Genomic DNA, 23,489 nt, shown 5'->3' with positions numbered 1-23,489 from the left:
CTCTCTCTTCCAAGTATAATGAGCATGGAATGTGCAGGCATGAGATACAGCCACAGCATTGTCAGTGGCATTGTTTATGGATTGTCACCAAAGTCCCATTTCATACTTTATTAATAGAGTTCTTAATGCTATTTTTTTTCTCCGCAAGCACTGCTTGGATTGACAGCAGCTTTAGCTGACACTGAATTTTTATGCATTTTTGAAAATGTCAATGCTTGAATTATATTAAGTATGCAAGCTGCTGATTTAAAGGTATTTATGGTTATGGGGCAGTCCTGAATACTGCATTTTACAGTAAAGAAATGTGAATGGGTATTCACATTGGTTATGAATCTGGTAGAAAACACTAAGTTTCTTTTTGTTCCCAGATGAAATTGCCTGGCCAGAAGGTGATGATGCTCTGCCACCAGATGCTCAGGACCTCATTTCTAAGCTTCTCCGCCAAAATCCTCTGGAAAGAATGGGAACAGGTAGGAACCTAGTGCACAGGAAAGTAGTAGCCAGAAGCAGGAAAAGAAGCTATTTTGCCAGTGATGTACACCCACCCATGCTGAAAAATGCTCATCTGGAGCTGGGAAACAATTTATACTGGGTTCAGTGAATCTTGTAAGATAAACTCAGAGAATTGGTGTAGATTGTAAGTGAGTCAGATGGATTTTACTGTCATGTTTGGGAAACAAGAAAGGGGCTCCATCAGCTTGGCAAAATAACTTCTGAAATTTGTGCTGTTCCATCAAAGGCTTGAGAATTGTGTCTCCATTTGAATAGTGTATAATCAGATTTCTTTGAAGTTCTCTTTGACTAGAGGCCTAATCCCCTACATGGATGTGAACTCCTGGGTGTAATAAAATAAATGAAAACTTTTCTATTTCTTGAAGCCTGAACTGTAGAATACTCCAAACATAAAGCTTAAGTCTGATAATCTTTTTGGAAAAGTTAGATGTATATGTCAATCTTCCTGTATGTCAGATTTAAAGTTTATTAGCCAATACTTCTCATTTCCTGACAGTAAATAACCATAAATAATCTCTAGCTACACTCTTCTTTTAAAACAGGTTGTCTGCTTTGTTAATTTGATTTGTTTGATTTAATTTTGGATTTTCAATTGGAAACTACACTTTAAAGATAGAATAAAACATAAGTATGTTACAATTTAAAGGTATATATATTCAGCAGACTTAACATGTGCACACAAGGATGATGAAAATCATGAATTAATAATGGTATCAGATGGTTTTCACATGTTCTTTACTTCAAGTCTATGTACTTGAAAGGTGTTGCTGTCATGGAAAAAATGTAGTTTCTTGCCTTGTAAAATGAGATGATGGACTGATTTTTAAAGTTTTTTTTTAAATTTCTTATATACCTGTAATGCTGAGACTGCTGTTCAGCTTGGTATCTCACAGTGCCACTGGCACTCAGCAAGCCTTTTATCTCTTTTCCTCTGCTATTCTCTTTTTTTAAAAGACAGTAACAGCTTTTATGAATACTAATTTCATTTGATAAAAAATGCACATACTAGTAGAGAGATAATCCATAGTTTCTCCTTCTGGGTACCCAAGCTTCTGAGCTTTATGACAAAAGATACTAATTCAGGAAGATGCTTACAGTCCTTGCCTTTCTTTAAGCACATGGATGAGTTTATTTGTGAGAGTGGAGCTACTCACATGTTAAGAACTTTTCTGAGTTTGCTCTCTATTTAGCTATGAGCAAGATGGTATTTAGGGTTTGGAGATTTTAAATTAAGATGTTAATTAGTTCTTAATCCTGCAGCTTGCTGTGGAATGTAACAGCAGATGTTGTCTTCCAGCCAGTTTGGTCATGTGTTGTCATTAAACAGAAAGAGGAGGTGGGAAGGAGGAAATCTTGTTCAGATTTTATCCTGTCACCACTTTGGTAAAAGGATAAGTTGTTTCTCAAAATTCCTGGAAAATTTGTGACTTAAATGTATTCGGGTGCATTCTCTTAGGCTCTAAATATTTTTAGTTTATTTTTCTTGTTATGCAAATGCTGAAAGAAATAATATGCAATAAAAGATTCTTCTTTCAGGTAGTGCCTTTGAAGTGAAACAGCATCGGTTCTTTAAAGATTTGGACTGGAATGGATTACTTCGTCAGAAAGCTGAATTTATCCCACAGTTGGAATCTGAGGATGACACAAGCTATTTTGACAGTAAGACTAAAGATTCAGCCTAAATGGCATAATATTTTTTGTGTGTATTTCATTTTTGAAATTGTTAGAGATATGTCATTGTTAGCAATTAAATAAAATGCTCAATGGAAATTCCTTTAAAAAATTTCAGTTGAATGCCAAGTAAAGTTTCTTTGAAGGCAAATGGATTTTAAATGAAAAAACACTGCTGCTAAAGTGAATTGGCCTTTTACTGGTGCCTGTGGTGATGCCAGCCACGGTCCTGCAGTGAGGGGTACTGTGGTTGTTATGCTGGGTTTATTACAGTATTTCCAAAGCATTTGTTAAATCCAACTTCCACGAGTTTTTGAACAATATTATTTTCCCCTAGTGACTGTTTTCAGCCAATAAATTTTATTCTTTTAAAAAAACAAACAAAACCCAAGCCTTGAAGACAAGTATGTAGGGAAAATTCTCTAGAGTTTTAAAGTAACTTAAGTTACTTTAAATGTACTGCAAATGTATCACCTTATTTTAGTATTGTTAACTCTAATGAGATATGAAGTGCCTGTCTGGTGTGTATAAATGTCTGTGAACTGCCATGGTATCAGTGCTGTGTGAGATTCCTGGTATTCCCAGATAAGCACCAGACGGAGTTGGTGCTCTTGGGAGAGAAGGGAGGAGTGTCATGTGAGGGATGGAGAGGTCTCTGTCCCCAGAGCCTCTGCTCTCTTGCTTTTCTCATTTGACCTGGGGACCTGAGCAGGTGGAAGGGTTTGGGCTCATCACTGGTTAGGGGTCCTTTCCCCCCCCTCCACCTGCAGCACAGGATAATGCCAGGCTATTTCAGTTCCCTGAGCTATGGAAATTTCTGCCCTATTTCAATGGAATCTCTTCCATCCTTCTCCCAAGGACTGACTCCATATGAAGCATGGTTTTGCCCTGTTCCTGAGCTTTCCTCAGGGTGAAGGGAGGGAGGGAGCAGGCTGCCTCCACCCTCTTGGCTGCCATGCTGCAAAAGCAGAGATCCTATTTAGATAGTGCTCTCCCAGTGTGGGGAAGAGGCTTTTAGGTTAGGGGTTGGATGGAGAGAGAGATAGATTAAGAAATCTCCATGCACTGGCTGCAGGGAGCAATTTGAGTCAAGCCATGCAGAGTGGGCAGAGGTGTGTTCTGCACATCCTGAAGTTCTACTGGTACAGCATACACACAGAAACCAGGGAGGTGTTGGGTTCCCAGCACTAATTGGACTTATTGGACATCGAAACCTGAGCTCTGGTTGCTGAATTGGATCAGTGATAGGGAGAGGCTCAGCACAGCAGTTGTGAGTGGATCCTGGTGTGTAAAAGCACCATGTTATGTTCAGTGGTGCAAATCACTGGGTCTGTCATGTAGGAATGATGGCAAATTCCCCAAGTGCCCAGGCATGCTCAGCAGGTTACTGGGGTGACTTTGATGTGAGTCCTTTAAAAAAGGCTGGAATTCTCACGTCAGGATATATCTCACATAGACACTGATAAGAGTTGGCATCGCTGCTATAAACCCTAATGCAGAAAAATTTTGGATTTTATAAAAGTAGCTTTCTGGCTGATACAGTGCAGCAAATTTGGCTCAGTATAGCTATCAGCTTTCTGTAGCCAAACTTATTAACGGCTGCCCCACAAAATCCAGTGTGGCTGGCTTAGAAATCCAGAGCTGCAAATCTCAAAGCACAAAATCTCTTTGGAGGCAGTTTAGATTTTTGCATTAAAAAATAGCTTTGCATATTGGCTCCTTGCCCATTTTCTTTCACAAAATCTAATCCTTTTTCTAGTTGTAGGAGGAGAAGGAGTATTTTTTGGGGGGGTAAATATTTTTATTTTTTAAAGAGGGCTGGTATTGATGTATGCAGGGCAGACTTTGTGCAATCATAAAGCTGTTTATTGGAAATTGGGACAGTGAATTGATTCTGTGTTTCCTTTCATATCATTGTTTGCTGTAGGGAAGAAATATCCATATCATGAGGGCTCTGTAGTATTAGACACCTGCCGAGTATCAGCTGCTTTTAGAATATAATATAGCTGCTGATATAAATTCATAGGAAGGAGGTATTCTTCTCTGCTAATTGTGCAGGATCACAGAATTGTCATGGTTGGCGAAGACCTCTATGATCACTGTGTCCAGCTGTCAACATCCCCCCCCTTCCTCAAAATAAAATAAAGCAAAATAAAAAAGCCCACTAGAGCATGTCCTGAAGTGCCTCATCTGCACAGTTTTTAAATACCTCCAGGGATGGTGACTCCACCACCTCCCTGGGCAGCCATTCCAGCTCCCAGCTCTCAGTAAGGAAATTCCTTCTCATATCTAAACCTCTGCTGGTGCAACTTCAGACCATTTCCTCTACTCCTGTCTTTATTTACTTAAGAAAAGAGGCCATCACCCACCCTACTACAACCTCCTTTCAGGTAGGTGTAGATAGCAGTAAGGTCTCCTCTCAGCCTCCTTTTTTCCAAATTGAGCTATCTCAGTTCCCTCAGCCTCTCCTCATAGGACTTGTTCCTATGAGTAAAACTGGCAGGGTATATTTTAGTAGTAAGGAAAATACTCTGCATGATGTATAAATACTCAAAGTTCTTGTAAGGAGAAAAGTAAGAATGCTTGAGGTGTGTGAGTTATTAACACTCCCCACACTGATGAAATGTACCATGTCTTGTACACAGCCCGTTCAGAACGGTACCAACACCTGGATTCAGAAGAAGAGGAGGACACTAATGATGATGATCACGTGGAAATTCGGCAGTTTTCCTCATGCTCACCGAGGTTCAGCAAGGTAGGACATGCTGCCTTCTTGAAAGAAAAAAATCTAGAGAGGTACACATACTCATTACTTTGTGTGGGGTAGATCTTGATCATGCAGAAATGTGGGAGTCACATTGTGTTTACTGTTCACAGGGAAAGAAAAAACTGTGTATATTGTTTATTCTGTGATAGTTTGTGGCCAATTAGAAGATGAGTGTAAAAATAATTGAAGAATGGGATTCTGTATTTTTTAATGTTTTATATATATACAGGGTACCAGAGAGATCTCTCCTGTGATACAGTCGGATGCTGACATAGGGAGCGTCCAAAGCTTATTTGCTTTGAACAGTGTCATTCTGAAAGGGTCTTCCAGTTGGTAACAAGATGCTATTAGATTGAAATTGATTCTGACATTTTGGATTAATGGTCTAAAATCAAAGGGATGCGGTGCAGTAAGAGCACAGGTGGAGTTTACGCCTCTGGTGTTCATTGTCTCAAATCCAGCCCGAGGAGCAAAGGCAAGGCAACAATTTCAAAGAGAAGGATCTGGGCAGATAATGCATTGTGAGTGAGATGTGCCAAATTATTGAAGCAAAGAGGCAGTTGCCATACTGGGTGAGCACGAATATTTTCTGCAGGGAAAGTGAAGAAATCCTTTCCATCTGCTTTCCATCTGCAGTAGGAAGGCCATAGATGGGATACTCTGTCCTGTTCTGGGTACTGTTCTTGAAAATAAATATGGACAGTAAAAGAGAGTCCAAAGGAAAGCAATAAGAATTATTAGAAATCCAACAAATGTAAAACCCAGTGTGTTTCCAAATGCATAACTACTCGAAGGAAAGAAGTAAATAGGTTTTCTTCTTCTGCCCAGAAATGATACGAAATGATGGGCACAAATGAAGTATAGGGTAGATGATAAGGAAAAGTTTTCAATATTGAACAATAATAAAGCACTCGCATGTGTTGCCTGAGGAATTTGTACAGTTTCTATCACTGGTGGCTTTTAAGAACAAGTTGGAGAAGCATGTCAGTGGTTATAAGATATCTGGTTCTGCTTGAGGTGGGGAAATGAATGGGAAGCCCTGAGGAGGTCCTTTCTAGACATGCTTTCTGGATTCAGTGTGTGCAGGTCTCTCATTCTTACATGGGTGATCTGAAATAAAAAGCTGGAATTCTGGACATTTTGAAGTAGTACAACTCCACTGTTAGCTTGGATAAAACGAAGTGTGTTCAGGGAGGGGGAAAGGGGAGAAGAAATGATGTTTTGAGGTCAGCCCGCTCTGTTAATTGCATTTCCCTTTTCTTGATGAGATGGGAGTAGGAGTTTTACTTAGAGCTTGTGAAAGATATTTTAGTTTTTCATTAAAGCTTTTCCAGATTTTCATTACCAAAGTCAGTTTTGAAACACCAGTTCATTCTTTGTCCTCAGCCAGGCTACTGTGGCTTAAGTAACAGTTGCCATTATTTTATGGAGTTGCTTCTGATTTGCATCACCAAAAGTATGTTTAAAATTGGATCTGAGGATTAGCTGGGGTTTTGAAAAAGTTCTCAGGAGTACATGAGGGTTTCTTTTTTCCACCTTTTCTCACCATGAGTATTGTTCATCTGTAAGACTGAAGCTTTTCTTTAGGGTTCAGTGTTTTTGCCACAAAGAGAAAAAGTTCACTTTTAATGAATTTATTTTAAGACCTGGAAAATTATACAGCATTTGTAATGTGGGAGGCATAAAAGGCTCATTATATTTTGAAATTCTTGTCTGACAATTCAGCCATATGATTTATTAATAGTTATCTTGTTGATGCTCTGAATTTTTAATAACATTATTTTCATTAATCTCTTCTTATGTAAATTAGGTCCACAGTCAAATGTAGTTTTAAAGGATGGATTTTTTTGCTTAATCATTTAATTATTTAAAGACGGCTGTAAAACCAAGAAAGGCACTTTCATTAGGCTGTCAGCATTATAGTTGATTCCTTGAGGAGGGCAGGCCTTTTTTGTTCTGAAATAAGCTTGGGGCAATGCTGATAGACTGGTGATAATGAAATGGGGTCATGAGCATGATGCCTATCACTGAATTGAATTTTTGCAGTAAGATTTCAAGATCCAGATGCCAGCCTTGCAGAGCCTGCTTTAGCAATAACTCCTCTTAGGTTTGAAAATTGTTAAAACAAAAAAAATGAAGTAGTTTCAAAAAGTCTTTGTGTTTCTGTGCTGTGCTGGGCTGTTTTCAGAGGACAGGTGTAGGGTGCTGTTGCAGAAAAGCGTGTTGAATGTTTGTGAAGCCTGCCTTTTCCCATTCCTCCCTGGCACACTTGGAATGTGTCGTACCTGCACTGTGTCACTTTGTCCAAGAACATTCTCCGGCTCGTCCTTGCAGGGATTATCACCATTTTGAGAAGAGATTGTGTCCCTTGATGAGAAAAGGCCTTGATGAGAAGGCTTGTTTTCTCTGTACAGAAGTATCTGTTGCTGTGTGCAGGTGTACAGCAGCATGGAACGTCTTTCCATCCACGAAGAGAGGAAGACTCCTCCACCAACTAAACGGAGTCTGAGTGAAGAAAAAGATGACCGGCTGGACAGCCTCGGTGGCTTGAAGGGTCGAGACCGCAGCTGGGTGATTGGATCTCCTGAAATGTAAGTTCTGTAGAACTAAATCTCTTGGTTTCTCCTGGCATATGAGAAAGACTGACTTATGCCAAAACTTTCTGTGATCAAGTGTTAAGTCAGGAATGCTTCATATGACATATAGCTGCAGGTGAAGCCTGAAGAATGGAATGAATACCTGAAAATGAATGTATAGAAGTGATCTAGTCCTTCAGTGTACCTAATTAAGTACTAACTTCTAAATTAGTAGCACATACTTCTAAATAAATTTGAACGGATTCTAATTTTCAGTAAGGCTTTCATTTCCACCAACCTGTGGAAAGGTTAGTTATGGTGGAGATGTACAAAGAGCATTTTTTTTACTTAGGCATAAATTAATCCAAAGTCTGCTATTACCAGACTTCTACCATTTGTCACAAATTAGTCAAACTATTAGGAAAGTCCAAAGTTTCTGAAGTTCCAAATATTAAAAAAAAATGTTGTGTTCTAATAAAAATGTCAGTGAAATCTATGAATGCCCAGAATTTGGTTTGATTCCTCCCTTTCTTAGAAGCTTAACGATGATATATACTGGAAATCTAGTCTCAGGTGATGCCCCAAATCTTTTCTGTTTGAAGCCCTAATGTTGTAGCTCTAGCTCCTAACTTTCATGTTCTTTCACGTTCATGTACTGTAGAACAATACATGTTCTAAAGCCAATATGTATTGGCATTAGAAGTGTGAATTGGGTCTGTGGCCTGTTTTCACCCTTTAAAGTTCATCATTCCCCCTGAGTTAATTGAGGGGTTCTGTCTTGCTCTCTCTCAGACTGCGGAAGCGCTTGTCCATGTCTGAATCCTCACACACAGAGAGTGACTCCAGCCCACCCCTCACCGTGCGACGCCGCTGCTCGGGCCTTCTCGATATGCCCCGTTTTGCCATCTCTGCCGAGGATGAGGGAACTGTTCTCAAGAGACCCCAGTCTGAGGGGATGCTCTTGTCTGCTGTGCAGTCACGGGAGGGGTTACCAGTCCCCATTCCAGAACAGCCTCTGGAGCAAGAGCTGCAGCTTGAAGGTGATGCTGGACCCACCACCCCCTCCACAGCCGTCAGCAGCGCCTCAACAGTGACAGGTGAGTGCTTGGTGTGGTGGTGTCATGGTCCCCAGGAAAGCTGTGTTACCTTGCAGATATTAACTCTGTAAAACTGTGGATTTGGATGTGAGTGGTGTGAATGTCTTGTGCTTAGTTTTGTTGGTACAGTTTTGGGGCTGTGCTTGTCTTTGAAATAACGTCCGTGGTTTAATCTCTTCACAATTACACCTTATACTTCAGTCCTTTCACTTCAAATAATTAAGGTCTTCTCATGCTTCAGACCTATACAGTCTGTGCCTACATAGAACCACTGGTGCCTACTGAGCATTAGTCAGAACAGATCATCACTTGCTGTGGTTTTGTTTATCTGGAAAGCTCTAGTTCAGAGGAGAGACTTGAAATTTGCTAGGAAAGTGTGGTCTGTGTCAGGGACATGCCACTTGTTCTCTCAGGAAAATAGCCGAAAATTTAGCCATGTTGTAGGCTTAAAAAAAAAACAGCATAGATTTAGTAGAGGAGGTCTTAGAAACCAGGTCTCAGAACCTTTGTCCATCCTGAGGACATTCTTCAGTACTGGGGTGAGTGTGACCTTTGATATTATGATGCCCTGGGCTGCTGTGGTGCAGTTTTGGGCTCTGAGTGCTGGAGTGTCTCAATCTTCTGCCCTTCCTAGGGCACGTGGAAGGCAGAGGGTGAAGCTGCCTGTGTCTGAGTACAGAGGAAGCCAGAACTGGGAAATGGTGGGAAGTAGTAAGGAGAAATAAAAGGAAATTTGGCTTAATGAAAGAGAGCAGTTGAATTGAAGGTTGGCAAGATAATTTTTGAGAAGGAAGACATATTTGGGGAAGAACTAGATTGTAGCTTTAAAGAATGAGGACAGTTGGATAAGAAAATAATAAGTTGTTAGAGGAGACTGGGTCAAGCAGGCAAAGTAGTTGTGAATGCATTGAGGATGGAAAGGAGAGGAAAGGGGGTACTGGACAAGGAGTCAGAGTGTCAGCGAGGCTGGACAAGGTGAAGGGCAGATGTGATAGTGGATTGATAGAAGAAGGTTAAAATGCCTTGGAGGAAACTTGCCTCTAGACTAGTAAAGGCAAAGATCCCCACATCTCATTATTCCTCTTCTGCAATGCAGTCTGTGAAATTTCCTCCAAAACTGTCCCATTCCCCTGTATGGCTCATCTTCCCAGAATAGGCCTGGTGCTGCCATCACGTACTCTGTTAAACCATAAGAAGAGGTGTAGGAGTGAAATAAAGCTACCGCATACATGGATGATACATGTGCCATAGTGAAACCTTAGTTTCTCAGTTTCATACTGAAAGCCTAGAAACATGTTATTAAAAGTTGCAAGAACCCTTTCATTGCAAATTTGAGAATCTGCAAGTTGAAGTGGACAAAAATGTAACATCCCAGGGCAGTCTGCTCCCCTGAGCCTACTGCATGAGAGCAATCTTTAATGCAGCACATGAGATTCAGGGATGCCACTGCTTCAGTGTCCCCAGCCTGCAAAGTTAAGTCAGAGGCAGAAGACTTCAAGAAAAGAATTTAATTCTTGTTGCTGTCTCAGAGTGCTCCTCTAAGGTGTATTACAGCCGTTTCATGCACAGCCTCCAATTCCAAGTTTCTCATTGTCTGGGAGCCTTATTTGAAACTCTGTGGCTGTTAAATGTTGAGCTGGCATCTGCTACTGAGGTTTATGGGAATGGTGCTTTGAATTTTTATTTTCATGGTACTTCCTGCTTTACTTAGTATTCAGAGCAGTGGTGCCCACTTAAATAACGATGATCAATGTTTTGTTCTGTCCTCATTGTTCAAAACGTGGCCCTTAGGCTTTATTTATTGCATGCTGCTTAAAATTTGCTTTTGAAGACAGAATGATTAATTTCCCTTGTGGACTTGCTGTGATGCTCACCACTTTCATTTCTGAGCACCTTGTAAATTCTAATTAATGTTATTTTCACAGTGCCCCTTTAAGATGTCAGATGGGGAACTGAGACACAGGGCTTGAGTACAGCACCCTCAGTCCCCAGCATCTGCTGTTGTTGCGCGCCCAGTCTGATTTTCAAGATTATTTTGCATTTTATGTATAATTGTAGCAGGTTAAATAATTGAAGACTAAATTGCAATGGTGCACAGAAGGGGGCAAATTAGAGTCGTCTTTGCAACCCACATTTTTACTTTCCCTGACTTTAGTACCTTAGAATTCTCTTAAAGTGAATTTATTATGTGCAACTCCAGCGGAACCTGGTTCTTCTGTTACAGGCAGTTTTACCTTAAAGATTGACAGTTCTTGCTGGTTGTAAAAATGGAGCACTTTTCATGAACCTGTTTTCATCTACAAACGATCCCATTGAAATGGCTTGCCTGCAGAACTGCACTGCAGCTTTAGGATTCATGTAACTGCTACTGAGCAATGTGCTTTCATTAGCAAGCTTTTCCAACAGACCAGAAGCTGCTAATTTTCTGTATTCAGAATAACACCATTTCTGTAAATAAAAATTCAAGCCCTGGGGTTTCTTCTTAGGAAAATTTACTCTTGGACTTCATGTAAACATGACTTTGATTTAATGTATTTTGCCTGTAGGGGAATAGACTGTTAGGAATTCCCTGTGGTTCTAATCTGTTTTAATTTAAACTGTAGCTGGGAGCACTGCAGATTTCTCTGATCCACGCGCTCGCAGTAATAGCAATGAAGGCCCAGACCTTACCACTCCAAAAGCCATCAGCGATTTGGCAGTGCGGCGGGCACGACACAGGTTGCTCTCTGGGGAATCAGGGGAGAAACGTACCTCGAGACCTGTCAATAAAGTGATTAAATCAGCATCCGCTACTGCCTTGTCTCTCCTGATTCCCTCAGGTAAGAAATGCCCCGGGTGAGGCATTGTCAGAATCTGCAAGGACTAAACAAAAGGTCTGCAGACAGATCCTCCCCCTTCCCTCTCCTGGAATAATGCCCTCGCTGGCAGGAGGGGAGAGATCTAACTCCTACAATTGGTTTAATATTTACTGCTCAGCAGGGTAATGAGCACTGCTTTGCCACAGACCAGGAGTGTTGCGTGTGTGGTCCGACTGCAGCTTCTGCAAATGGCAGCTGGGCCTTATTCTTTCCCTAGTTCTGTTTAAATTGGCTCCTTGCTGGTCTCTAGACATTGGTGCAGAAAGGACGTATGTAGAGATGGGATGATTTTAACCCTCAAGGTACTATTTTCTGGGTGACACATGGTGTTGTTTGGGGACTGTGTGTGTCTGGTGCGTTTGTGCCCCAGGAAGTTTCAGTAACTCCAGGTAACTTGATTGAAATTGGATGTTCAAGAATTCCATAGTGTAAGTAACTCACAAAGCAGGTTAATGCTGAACAGCTTATCTAATGTTCCTAATGCCAGGTGGTAATGTCTGGGGAACAGCCCAACCATGCCGAGCTATGACAGACCCATTCAACAGGACCTCTCCCCACAAGGACTTTTTCCCTTTTTCCAGAGGATAATTCAGTGCTCTATTTCCAGGACCGTACCTGTTCCTGCCTATATGGGAGCAGGAGGTTGCAGCTGGGCCATGAGTGCCAACCCAGCAGAACTTGCTGGCAGAGCAGTACCTGCCTCTCCCTCTCAGCCAGGGAGCTGGAGGCAGGTATGTGGCTGCTTCTTGGCACCAGCATGGTGATGCACGTTTCATTTCTTGTGGTTTGGGCATTGGTTGCTTTGCAAACTACAAGGTCCCTCCTGAAAGTCTCTAAAATGTGTATTTAATCACCTAGCACAGGTTCCTCTAGAGCTTTTCTCATCTGCCAGGTAAATATGTGATGGGCAGTTCAGCAGGTGTTTCTTAATGGATTAGGGATTACCTTTTACATCTGCGTTTAATGTTCCTACTCTTTGGTTTATTTTACTGATGTTGACCAGCTTCATTTTAAAATGAGAGTTCTGTGTTTGCTTTATAATTCTAAAAGCGGATTTTGTTCCACTAGCAGAGTCATGTAGTTTAGCTGGTAGCCCAGCCATCAGCAGCCCGTTTGGGAAACTCACTCTAAAATACACTTGTGATGCTGTTTTTCAGTAGCAAAGTCTCTGCAGTAGCTCATGTAGCTTGTGAATTTAGACCACTAGTAAAACTACCTAGGTGAAGTTGTTGTCTGATTGCCTGCTGATTTTGATTTATCTCAGCACTGACAAGTAACTTGCACTAAGATTTAGAAACTGTCTGATCTTTTGGGAGGGGAATATCATAACCTTGAAATGGGGTGTTCCAGAATTGTGCCTAGAGTGAATGCTTATGATGGGCTATAAACCCCTGAAAAACAAAGTAAACACTGTGAGCAAACCATAATCTCAGGTGAGCAGTGCTGCTGTGTTAAATACACACCTCCAAATGTGCTTTTTGGAAACTCTGCTGAATTTTGTATTTGGAAGCATGACTTTGCTGAAGCTGCTTCACCCAGCTCTGACGAAGACCACAACCTTTAAGAGCACTGGTAGAGATGGTTTCCTAGCTGTTCTCTAACAAGAATTTTCTCTCTCTTTTGGAGGCCTGGTTTCCTAATTTTTGCCCACCTTTGTGTCATCACTGTAGATCACCACACGTGTTCTCCATTGGCCAGTCCAATGTCACCTCATTCTCTCTCCTCCAACCCATCTTCGAGGGACTCCTCACCCAGCCGCGACTTTTCTCCTGCTATCGCAAACCTGAAACCACCAATCATCATCCATCGGGCTGGAAAGAAATATGGTTTCACTCTCCGGGCCATTCGCGTCTATATGGGTGACAGTGATATCTACACTGTGCATCACATGGTCTGGGTATGTCTCTGTTTTTCTCCAAAGAGTACCCTTGGGGCCAGAAATGCATCTAGCCAGGGCTGTGGGATTTAACTCTATAAATTGTATTTTGCCACTCTGTTTTCTCTCTCCTTATTTGGACCCGAAGTTTTCTTTTTGGGGTGAGGGAAACCCTTTAAGTATTAATAAGTTAATAACAGAGCTTTGGGGTTTACCTGTAGCAGTTTTCAATCCCATCACAGAACCACAACCTTTCTTCTTTCTTCCCTGGTTACATGAATCCACCTTTTTTCACCTGTAGCACATCCTTAAAAGCATGTTTCTGTGTGCATAACCTCTTTCTCTTTATTGGGATTGTTGCACACGGGTCAGTCATAGCTAATTTGCTCAGACCTCTCTTAGTGATTATAGCCTGCTTCTCATCAGTTCAGTCCACTGGGGTTTTCCAAGCAGTTGCTTGGAATTGATTATAAGCCCTAAAGCATTGCTGCTGCTATACTGCCTAGGGATTTAGCTCTTGGCTTAGTTTTGTGCTGTGCTAAAAGGTCTGGTTTCCATGTCTGTAACTCTTTCTTCCTGTTAATTCTGCTTCTTGATCTCCGGGTTCCTTTTTTGTTAATGTACATGACTTCTAGGAATGATCCATACCCTGAAGCAGTGGTGTTTGAATTGTGCAGTTAGAGAGAATGAAGTTGGGGTAAAGGGGGTTCATTTCCTTGTATCTCCATGTTCATTAGACTGTTTGAACTTCGTATGCTTTGGTCATCATTTACCTAGAAAAATAATCTGAAGCTGCATTTTTATCTTGCTCCTCGCTGCTTTCCTTGAAAGCTGCTGAGTTTCTCAAGAATCTGATTTGTAGTCTTTTCAGACTAGAAGGAGAGTTGCAGTATTCTCAGGTGTGTCTGTCTCCTCACTGTAAAGGAGTTTTAACTTTCTGAACAGTGATGAGGAAAGGCTACGCAGTCACAGGGGAAAAAATCTTGTGTAGTAGATTAACAAAGGTAAAGCCACGGCACAGAGTCTTGTTTAAATGTCTTTTGGCCTTTGTGGTTTCCAGCATGTACATGGAAGGATGCTGGATTTGGGATGGCAAAGAGACTGAAAAAGATTGAATGCTTGTCTGGGAACTAAGAGTATCTAGGTAACATTACTGAGTGCTGAAAATTTTTGGAAGTCTGCTAAGCCTTTTACTTTGGGAGGAGCTGGTCTATTGATCAGCTTAACATCCTGGCTGGCTGCCTTGGATTGGGAGAAGACTGGCAGGATGCTTGGGGAGGAGTGGAAGAGCACAGATTTTTGTGCTTGGTTGTGCCAGTCTCTGGTTTCTTTCACCATTCTTTGATGCCCCTGATGCTGGCTGCAGCAAGAGTTGAGATGGGCTTTGAGTCTGATCTGGCCAGAAATTGTGTACATTCCTCTTCTCAAGTGAGTCGTCCCCTTCTCGTTGCCAGCACGTGGAGGAAGGTGGTCCAGCAAATGAAGCAGGGCTGCGTGAAGGGGATCTGATAACCCATGTCAACGGGGAACCAGTCCATGGACTGGTGCACACAGAAGTGGTGGAGCTGATTCTGAAGGTAGGCACTCAGCACTGTTAATTTTGGAAAATAGGTGATAGGCAAAATATGAGACAACTTGTTTAAAATGCTGGAGGTGTGTGATTGGTGTTGTCTGCAATGGAAATATGCACACAGCACCTGGCCTTTGTTTTGTGAAAACTCATTGCTCTAGCTTGATCCCTAAATCTCCAAAATTGTCTGCATGCAATTTAAGCTGAACTCTAAATATTTTCTGTAAGAAATAAGGATCCATCATATACATTTTTATCAGCAGTAGAGAGAAAGCTTAATAAGATTTAAGTATACCTTTCCCTAAACATCACTTCAAGAAACAAACGCCTTAAAATTTTTCCAAATTACTTTTATATTTTGCCTTTAGGCTGTGCTAATGTTATTAGCTCTTAATACTGCTTTCTCAAGGATTATTCCTAGTGGTATTTAAAAGCAGCTTTGTAATGGTTGGTCTTAAAATTATCCAGTTAAATGATTTGCGTTTTGATACCTCCACTGAGCTGAATCCATTTATGGAAATAAAATTCAAAGTTTTGGACTGTTTCAGAAGACAGAAGTCTTTGGGATTGCAAACAGACAAGGGATATCCTTTTTTTCTATGACAAGGCAAGCCGTGCTCTCTGTTGTAGATTTATCATGATAGATGCCTGATACACTCACATCTGCCATCAGTCAGAGCACTGGGAATAGGATTGCTGACAGAATATCGGTTTGTTCAAGTTTCCAAGTGTTACAAGTATTAAATTGAGACAGTTGGGATCTCAGTGGGAGAGGTCAGATGCTTTTCTCCCTGCTCTGGGAAGCTTTACCTACCAGCTGGGGTCTGAGCTAATCATTTGTGAAAGCTTGACTAAAGAGGGCTCGCTCTCAGCAATTCCTTAATAGATGATAGGTGGAAATGCAAAAGGGGAAATGGAGTTTGACAAAGGATTACAAAATGGCAGGCAGCAATAAACTAGCAGCCGACCTGCTTAGCCTGCAGATCTGCTTTAAGTAGCCACCTTTCAAGCAAGGTCTCTGTGTCCTGTTTCTGACAGAGTGGAAATAAAGTGTCTATCTCCACCACACCATTTGAGAACACGTCCATCAAAGTTGGGCCAGCTCGAAAGGCCAGCTACAAGTCCAAGATGGCTCGTAGGAACAAGAAGAGCAAAACTAAGGACGGTCAAGAAAGGTTGGTTTTGATCTTTCTCTGTGAAAATTACAGGGTGACCAAAACAATGTAAGAGAGATCTTGTCAGAGCAATTTGCAGATAATGTATATCATCAGGTACATCCTTTAGTTCTTTTCTTTTTGCTTTCTTTTTCTCTTTAGCTGTGCGATAAAATTGACTGGAATATGCCAATAAAGGGTAAATAAATAACTTGTGCTTGTAAACAACTTCTGAATGTTCTCCCGCAGTAAGAAGAAGAGCTCTTTGTTGAGGAAAATCACTAAACAGGCATCACTGCTTCACACCAGCCGGAGTTTATCTTCACTAAACCGCTCTCTGTCTTCTGGAGAAAGTGTGCCAGGATCTCCAACTCACAACCTCTCTCCTCGGTCACCAACACAGAGTTACAGATCCACTCCCGAGTCTGTACACTCAGGTAAAAAAAGAAAAAAAAATAAACAAAACAAGACAAAACCCCACATCCATACAAGAAACCAAAACAACCTGGAGGAGATTTTTGCTTATTGATTAGTCTTTGAAGTAAAATGCACAGCAGCAGGTGGTAGATCTATTTGTGAAGTAAAATGACAGCTGTGATGTCGATTACCTTAAGGATGGAGGTATTCTCTTTCATTGATTCATTTAAAAATGAAAATCCATATCTCCTTTTAAGAATGCATTTGCTGTACTACAGCATCCTTTTGCTTTGATGCAAATGTGTTTTGTAAGTTGCAGTGTTCTTGTAGCAGTTTGACATATTTTCTATATTAGTTCAGAGAAAAGGAACCAAAACAGTGTGGCAAAGTCATACAAAAAAAATTGAATCAGCTGATGGAATAAAGAGATTGTCTTCCTGAGAATAGCGTTGAAACACATAATTTATCTGTTTAGAGGTTTTATCTGAGAGGAACATCTGATAGCAGAGTGTTTCTTACTATATTCTGGTATTGTGTGACAACGATAGGAATTTTCCATCAGAAGCCATGCAATACTTCCTTGGTATATTACTGCAGTGCTTTGTGGTAGCATGGCATTCTGCCTGGATTTCACATGTGTTATTTTTCAATAACTTGTTTCATGGTCAAATATGTATTAATCTTCTTAGTCTTTTTTTTTTTTTTTCCCCTCTCTTTTTTTTTCCTCTCCCCTCTTTTAAGTTGGTGGCAATTCTTCCCAGAGCAGCTCTCCCAGTTCCAGTGTTCCCAATTCTCCAGCCAGCTCCGGACACATCCGACCCAGCTCTCTGCATGGACTGGCACCAAAGCTGCAAAGGCAGTACCGATCCCCGAGGCGTAAATCAGCAGGAAACATCCCTCTGTCACCCCTGGCTCACACTCCCTCACCAACCCCCCAGTCCACATCACCACAGCGCTCCCCATCTCCTTTACCGGGACACTCGGTTGGCAGCTCCAGTGTTATTCAGTCTTTTCCAGTAAAACTACACTCCTCTCCACCCCTGGTGAGACAAATTTCTCGCCCCAAAAGTGCTGAGCCACCGAGGTCTCCTTTGCTGAAGAGAGTGCAGTCGGCCGAGAAGCTGGCTGCCTCCCTGTCCTCTTCTGAGAAGAAGCTGACATCCTCACGTAAGCACAGCTTGGATATTTCTCACTCTGAGTTTAAGAAGGAGATGCTCCAGAGGGATCCGAGCCTCCAGAGCTTACAAGAATCTGCGAATGAAACGACGAGTGGCAAACTGGGGCTGGCAGAAAAAGGGATGTTGCAGAAGCCAGGTTCACGCAAGTTGGGCGCTATTCGACAGGACAGGGTGGAGAGAAGGGAGTCCCTGCAAAAGCAAGAGGCCATCAGAGAAGTGGATTCTTCTGAGGATGAAACAGATGATGGTTCTGAAGATAGTCAGGATGGGAGAAGACTGGACAAGCCCCTCAACAGTGGAGACCAAGGCTCAGATTCTTTTAATGAGGATAGTAAGTTTTCGTCTAAATTGGAAAGCAAGGATAGTATTGAAGACGATGCCTTTCTACCTGAAGATCCGAAAGGTATGGAAGATTTGCAGAAGGGAAACAATCAACAAGCCAAGCCTGTTTCAGAGCCACTGCAAATCACTGTGCACCCTTCCCCATCAGAGGTCCACCCGAGAACTGCTCCAGAAAAATCAGCTAATTCAGAAAAGCCATTCCTAAGATCAGAAACAACTGCAAAGGAACATAAATTGCCAGAAAACAAAACTTTTGAGTGTTTAAGTACAAAAGATAAGTCTTCTGAAGCAATCAAAGACCTAGGGACAACTACAAGTACTCGAAAAACAATAGTTCACACAGAAAATTTACAGTGCCCATCTATCAAACTCCTGGAACTTGAACAAGGGGACCCTTCAGGGGCCTCATGTGCTAAGCTTGACTTGAAAGACCCTCTACTAACAGAAACCAGTCACAAAAACCAGGATTCCAAACCTCTGCTAGCACCTCCTCCATGGTGCACAGCAAGCGTGAGCACTCCTCTCTTGGTAAGCTCTGCAGATCGCAGTGAGAAGGATCTCAAGGAGACACTTCAGCCTCCAGAACAGCACAGCACCTCATTTCTGTCTCCTGGAAGTGCAAGAGAAATGTCCCAAAAAAATCCTAGTACTGAAAAGCAGCCCAGCTCATCCCAGGTAGAGAGTGCTTCCACCACCACCAAAACGAGCCCAGCAGGTCCCGGATCCTCCACGCTCCTCGTCCCTGGTGCTATCGAAAAAGCTCTCTCTGTGACTCAGCTTGTGCCACTAGCTCAGAGTGTGCTGGGCCCTCTGAAGCTTGGTATGTCTGCTTCTGGAGAGGTGGAAAAGAGAAAGGATTTCCCTCATTTGGGTGCCTCCTGTAAAGAAGAGAGGGATTCAAAGCAAAAAAGGCAGGAAGCTTCACAAACAGGAGCGTGTCAAGAGAAAGCCAAACCACCCAGCACAGACACTCTGACCACGAGGAGTGGATCCTGTGCAGAGTCCTTAAGCTCAGCAAAGCCCTGGGAAGCAACTTGTCCCACGGTGGCAAAAAAGGAGACAACTTTGTGCAGTGCTAAAGCATCTGACTTGCTGGGAGGTAGCTGCAAAATCACTCCATCGAAAGAGCTGTCTCAGGCTCTTGGACAAGCAGCTCTGAGAGCCTCTCCTCTGCCAGATGGCAGCACGAGGCCCTGTAAAGATGGGACTCTTGCACAAGCAAAAAGCAAAGAGGTTGGAAATCAGTTTAAAATACAAGACTTTCCCCTGTCACATGATGGTGCTGTCAAGAAAACATAGCAGCATCCCTAGGACACATGGACTAGAGCGTTCTACATTCAAAATAGAGACTGCATGTTTGAATTTTGTAATATACACTAATATAAAATAGAACTTGTGTACATCTATTTTTGGGAGGGTTTTTTTCATACTGTTTTTTGTGTTTTTTCATCCTTGTTATTCTATTTTTGTACACAGTAATGCTTGCCATTTGAGGTCTCTTTAGAACAGGGTATCTTTAAAGCAGGGCTTAAGAAACAGTGTGTTGGTTTTTCTTTTTTCCTTTCCAGACCTTTTATTTTGCCTGGTTTAGGGCCTGTTGTGCTCTTCCTTCTAATCCTGCGTTTATTTGAGATCCCAAAAATTCTGAGTACCAAAAAAGGCAGCTTACTTTTAAATTTCTGCTTTTCATCCTCTTTGAAGTACCATTGAAATTCACAAATTTCAAGTTTTTTCTTTGAATTTACAATGTGGTGTCCTTTGACAAGGAGAAACTACTCCCTTGTCCACAAGTTACTCTGGAACTGCAAACCCTCTTTGGTTTGACAAGCAAAGACCTCTTTGTCACCATGTGAATTCACTGTCCTGCATCCTTAGAGGATACAGAGGCAGGGAACTTGGCTGGAGGGGTCAGGCAGAGGGAGATCCCTGTCTTCTCTTTAAAGACAGTCAAAGTATTTTTCAGTGGAACTTTCAGAAAGAGTAATATACATTTTCAATTTAATTATCAGAAAGAGAAATCTCCAATCTCTAAGCTGTTTTGGGGGGGCATTGTTTTTACTTATCCTTTATGGGATACCTGGCAACTTTCCCCTCTGTTTTAAAATTTTTTAATGGTGTTTTATCTTCCTTTCTCTGGCTTCAATTCATGACGTGTCCTGCCTCAGAATATGTGACCCCAGGAAAGGGGTGCCTTGTAGGTTGGTTTTAAAGTAGAAAAATTTGTAGTCATGTGTTCTCCAGTATGTCTTGGGTAAAGTTATCTCAATGATAAATGACCTTTGGAGACTTTTCCTTCTCTTGGTGAGTCTAAATAGGTAGGGATTTTAAGGTGTTCCTTAACATTTCTGAATTGGGGCCTGGGAAACCTGCTGAGTTTTCTGAATCTGCCCATTTTAAAAACAAAAGCCTATGAAGAGTTCTGACTCCTCCAGTTCTGTGGACAAGTTGCAAGCAGACTACAAAACACGTGATATTTTAAGATTTCAACTCTGATAGCTCGATCATTTCCTCTGCTGAGGTCACTTTCCATTTAAAAAAAAATTACTCTTTGCTCTTAGGTTTAGACATTGCTTTGCTTTAAGTGTGACCGACTGGATAACAGTGCTCTTTGCTGAGGATTGGATCAATAATAATACACCAATAAATGTGTCAAGTGGTGATACTGTAGCACTGTAAGCCATTTCTTCATCCAATTAAAGGTTCCTCTCAATGAACACACCTGTCATTTGTCCCAGATTGTGCTCAGCTTTGATTCTAGTCTTGTCTGAGTGTATCTCCCTGCGGACCACCCGCAAGGTCTTAGTATCCTGCTCACTGGCTTACTGTTAGAAGCAGAATGCAACAGTATTTCAAGTTAAAACCTGCCCATGTTGGTCTGATTTCATTACACCGCTGCCTTCTCCATTGTCTTGGCTTTTTCTGAACTTGAAGTTTCAATTTGCTTCCCCTAAATACAAATATATTTTCATCTAGGAATACATTTTCCCCATCTCTTTCAACTTTATTTCAGCTCGGTCCACAAATCACAAAGATTTCTGGACTCCTGCCCTGCTTCTTTCTCTATAACCATTGTTTGCGCCCACTATATACTTGATTTTGGCTGCTTGGATATGATCTCTGGACCAAGTTTTGGTTTGGTTTGAGCTTTGTTTTTTAACATGTTTAAATGAGTGTTTGCTCTGTGTGTCTGTGTGAACATGTAGGGTGTTGTTAGTACACTAACCAAAGCCTTGATGCTCCCAGATAGCATGTTGTTAAATCTTGCTGTGATGGTACTGAGAGCAGAGCCTGCTGCACTGTCCCTTTGCTTTTTTTCCTGGAATCCACAGGCAATTCATATACACTTGGTTTACAATTATGAACTGCAATATTTCCACTGCCTTGTCAGGGTCCTGGGTATCTCTGTCTCTTGTTGATGAGCATCATTCTATGCTGATTTGAAGCAATAGCAAGTAAGGAACAGACCTGGCAGGATCTGGTACTTGAGCTGGCTGGTTGTCTCCCCAGTGGGTTGATCTGCTGAAAAAAGATGCTGAGAATCAGGGTCCAATTGGTAGAACGGTATAGGATAAAATAGATGGGAACAGTGAAAAATTGATTCAGCATCCTGAGTCTGTGGTAATTGCAAAGACAAGCCTCAAGCTTATCCCCTGAGAAGAGCACCTAACCTTGGTGAGATGGAAGTCTCTATAAATTAAATCAATACCTGGAGCTGCATGAGGATGTGGCCTGACCTGGCTGTTCCCTGGCCGACAGGTCCCAGTTTCCCTCTTGCCATGACAGAACTTATTCTGTGTGTGCTCCCCAGGAATCCACGATGGGCTCTGTGTTTAAAAAGCCTAACAGGAAAACCAACCTCCTTCTTGAGAGGGTTTTGTAACCTGGGCCAGGTATGTATTTAGTTACCTCTTCTGCAGCTAATGGTACAGAAAGTGATCAGTGCAATTTAAACCCCCCTGGTTTTTGGAAACCAAAGCCAAGCAGCATTACCAGGAGAGCATCCAGTGAAGTTCTATATCCCCTGCTCCTGGGCAGTCCTGCTGTTTCCCTTGGTGCACCAGTTGTCCCATCATCCCAGTTCCACCCTCTGTCAAATTTATGTGGTGCACCCTAGCAAAAATGTTTGGGGAAAAAAATTGGGATAATAAACCACCAGGTAGATACACCAAGGCTTATTCCTTGCTCTGCTAAAAATTGCTTAAATACCTTCTCAGATAAGCTTGCAAAAATGTGTCAGGGAGGAATGACATGTTGGAAAAGCCGTGTGTGAAGAGTGAGAATGCATTTCCCAGTGCAGGACGGGACCCCCAGTGCCTGAGTGAAGCATCCAGCAAGCCAAGGACATGGCCTGTGTAGATAACAGTGAGTCAGACAGGTGGGAAATGGAAGTTGTGTGTGTTTGGTGAATGAGCTGTGTGTATGACCATCTACATAGGTTGCTTTCTTGCTTCGTTTTCCCTGTTTCCTTGTGCTGGCTTGGATTTGTCTCCCAGTCCTTGACTGGTTTGGGATGACAGCATCCAAGCTGGTTCCAGCCTCTGCAGCTTCTCTGCTCCTGCATCCAGACAGCGCATTCCTGCCCCGTGCCTCGTTTCAGTGTTATTTTTCCCTTTGTCTCTTACTGTTGCAAACTAAGAGAAATGGATGATATTTATTGTAAATATTAGACTTTAGCATTGTAATGGCCACTCCTGGGTCTGAATGTCAGAGGCCTTTGGCTGCTAATATACTAAAGAGTGCTTGCTGGGGAAGGGGTAGGAGTGACCAGTGGTTTTGGTTGCCACACTTGCATTAAGGTGTGATTTGGAGTATTTTAAATTTTTATTTTATTTTTTTTCTTCTGAAGAGGGGAGGATGAAGTCTTTCTCTGGTTTTCTCTTACTGGATGTGAAGGATAATTCTGTACTTCTAGTAGAAGATTTGACAGAAGTGTGTGTTTACGTTGTGTTCGATTACCATATCCAGGTGGCTGTGAGAGCACCTCCTGAGCTGGGCTCTGCCAAGCTTCCAAGCTGTGTCACTCAGCACTTAGCTAGATAAGAGAAAGTGTGGAATTTCTGTGTTTTTAGAAACTTGAACAATTGCCACATAATAGCGGTGCAATAATTTTTATTCATGTTGTACCTGCATGTTTGATGTTCAAATCCTCCTCCAAAATAAATAATTTTTTTTTTTTTTTTTTTTTTTAACATAAAAGAAGACTCATGTGTGTTTCTTGTTTGGTCTCCCCTTGCTCTCTTGCAGTGCTGGAAGTGGCTGCGGCTGCAGCCCTGCTGTCCCAACCAGCTGCTTGCCGGGGCAGAAAAGCTTTTGGAGTATCTGGGTATTGAAGGTATCAGAGATCAACCTGCCTGTCTGTCTGGGATTTTCTGCTCCATGGGCCAGATCATAGAATGGTTTGGGTTGGAAGGGACTTTTAAAGGTCACTTAGTCCAATCCCACTTCAATGTGCAGGGGGATCTTCAACTAG

General features: G+C 42.0%; 1 protein-coding gene across 12 annotated transcripts in view; it reads left to right on the top strand.

The window, feature by feature from the left end:
* The window catches only part of MAST2 (microtubule associated serine/threonine kinase 2), a 180,431-nt gene extending 157,234 nt beyond the window's left edge, over positions 1-23,197 (top strand). For 11 of the 12 annotated variants that reach the window (XM_071750250.1, XM_071750249.1, XM_071750254.1 and 8 more), the window contains 11 exons: positions 369-470; positions 2,050-2,172; positions 4,830-4,939; positions 7,388-7,542; positions 8,320-8,624; positions 11,228-11,443; positions 13,153-13,379; positions 14,813-14,935; positions 15,967-16,103; positions 16,332-16,519; positions 17,241-23,197. In XM_071750250.1, coding sequence (XP_071606351.1) covers positions 369-470; positions 2,050-2,172; positions 4,830-4,939; positions 7,388-7,542; positions 8,320-8,624; positions 11,228-11,443; positions 13,153-13,379; positions 14,813-14,935; positions 15,967-16,103; positions 16,332-16,519; positions 17,241-19,318 — 3,764 coding nt within the window. In that variant the 3' untranslated portion in view covers positions 19,319-23,197. The remainder of the gene's footprint in view (positions 1-368; positions 471-2,049; positions 2,173-4,829; positions 4,940-7,387; positions 7,543-8,319; positions 8,625-11,227; positions 11,444-13,152; positions 13,380-14,812; positions 14,936-15,966; positions 16,104-16,331; positions 16,520-17,240) is intronic. The other variant, XM_071750253.1, reaches the window with a different exon arrangement.
* The last annotated feature ends 292 nt before the right edge of the window (positions 23,198-23,489 follow it).

Source organism: Heliangelus exortis, chromosome 8 (genome assembly GCF_036169615.1).
Source record: "Heliangelus exortis chromosome 8, bHelExo1.hap1, whole genome shotgun sequence".
NCBI lineage: Eukaryota > Metazoa > Chordata > Aves > Apodiformes > Trochilidae > Heliangelus > Heliangelus exortis.
This window is presented reverse-complemented; position numbering and strand designations above follow the sequence as displayed.